The sequence below is a fragment of the Urocitellus parryii genome, chromosome 2 (assembly GCF_045843805.1).
Source record: "Urocitellus parryii isolate mUroPar1 chromosome 2, mUroPar1.hap1, whole genome shotgun sequence".
In the NCBI taxonomy this organism is placed as follows: Eukaryota; Metazoa; Chordata; class Mammalia; order Rodentia; family Sciuridae; genus Urocitellus; species Urocitellus parryii.
Window position 1 is genome coordinate 184,010,412 of NC_135532.1, and position 1,230 is coordinate 184,011,641.

The following is a 1,230-nucleotide window of genomic DNA, read 5'->3' on the forward strand; positions in this document are numbered from 1 at the left end:
GATCCTCCTGCTTCAGCCTCTGGAATCACTGGGATTACAGATATGTGTCACTGTGCCAGAATAACAGACATTCTGACCACTAGAGTGAACTCAGTAGAAAATTGTTAAGGATGTAATGAAGTATGTTAATGCTGACTGACAATTGTTTTGTATTCAAAGAAAAAAAAAGTTTAAATGTTTTAATAGTATGTTAAATCAGTATTACAGTTTTAATATTAAAGATTTTTTAAAGACTGATGGCAACATTTGTAGATATGTTCAGGAAAGCTTCATAAGATTTTGGAAATATTTGTCATGAAAATGATGGATTGGATTAAAAATCCATTTGTGGAGCAGTGTGAAGAAGAAGAGGCGAGAACGACCCCCGGACCGACCAAAGCCGCGCGCCGCTGCATCCCCGCGTCCAGCGCCTGCGTCCCGCCGGCGTCGCCACCATGCCCAAGAGAAAGGCTGAAGGGGATGCTAAAGGAGATAAAGCCAAGGTGAAAGACGAACCACAGAGAAGATCTGCAAGGTTGTCTGCCAAACCTGCTCCTCCAAAGCCAGAGCCCAAGCCTAAAAAGGCCCCTGCAAAGAAGGGAGAGAAGGTACCCAAAGGGAAAAAAGGAAAAGCTGACACTGGCAAGGATGGGAATAACCCTGCAGAAAATGGAGATGCCAAAACAGACCAGGCACAGAAAGCTGAAGGTGCTGGAGATGCCAAGTGAAGTGTGTGCGTTTTTGATAACTGTGTACTTCTGGTGACTGTACAGTTTGAAATACTATTTTTTATCAAGTTTTATAAAAATGCAGAATTTTGTTTTACTTTTTTTTTTTTTTTTAAGCTATGTTGTTAGCACACAGAACACTTCATTGTTGTTTTGGGGGGGAAGGAGCATATGTCACTAGTAGAATGTCTCCAAAGCTGGATTGCTGTGGGGGAAGACACCTTTCCCTTCTAGTTTTGAGAGACTTCCTCTTTGTTCCTAAGAGGAAGGGATTCCCTGATGTTGGCACACATAGCCACCTTGGCACAAATGCCTTGAGGTATGGAAAAACTCAAACTCATCTGTATGTCCTCCTGACCCTCTCTGCCATTGGCATAGACTTAACTCCCCTAAACCTGTTGGGACCTGATTCCCAACAGTTGGTTTTACCAGTGTGTGGGGCAATCTGGACTTTCCAGTGACGTCATTGAGAATAGTGTCCCTCAGAAGAGCAGCAGTTCCTTTTCTAGATTGTGGATCTTCA

The 1,230-nt window shown here is 43.1% G+C and overlaps 1 protein-coding gene across 1 annotated transcript; it reads left to right on the forward strand.

Annotated features, from left to right (window-relative positions):
• Positions 1–336: 336 nt before the first annotated feature.
• Positions 337–1,021, forward strand: LOC144253251 (non-histone chromosomal protein HMG-17). Its single transcript, XM_077795018.1, has one exon. The coding sequence runs from the start codon at positions 435–437 to the stop codon at positions 705–707; it is 273 nt and encodes a 90-aa protein (XP_077651144.1). The 5' UTR covers positions 337–434; the 3' UTR covers positions 708–1,021.
• The last annotated feature ends 209 nt before the right edge of the window (positions 1,022–1,230 follow it).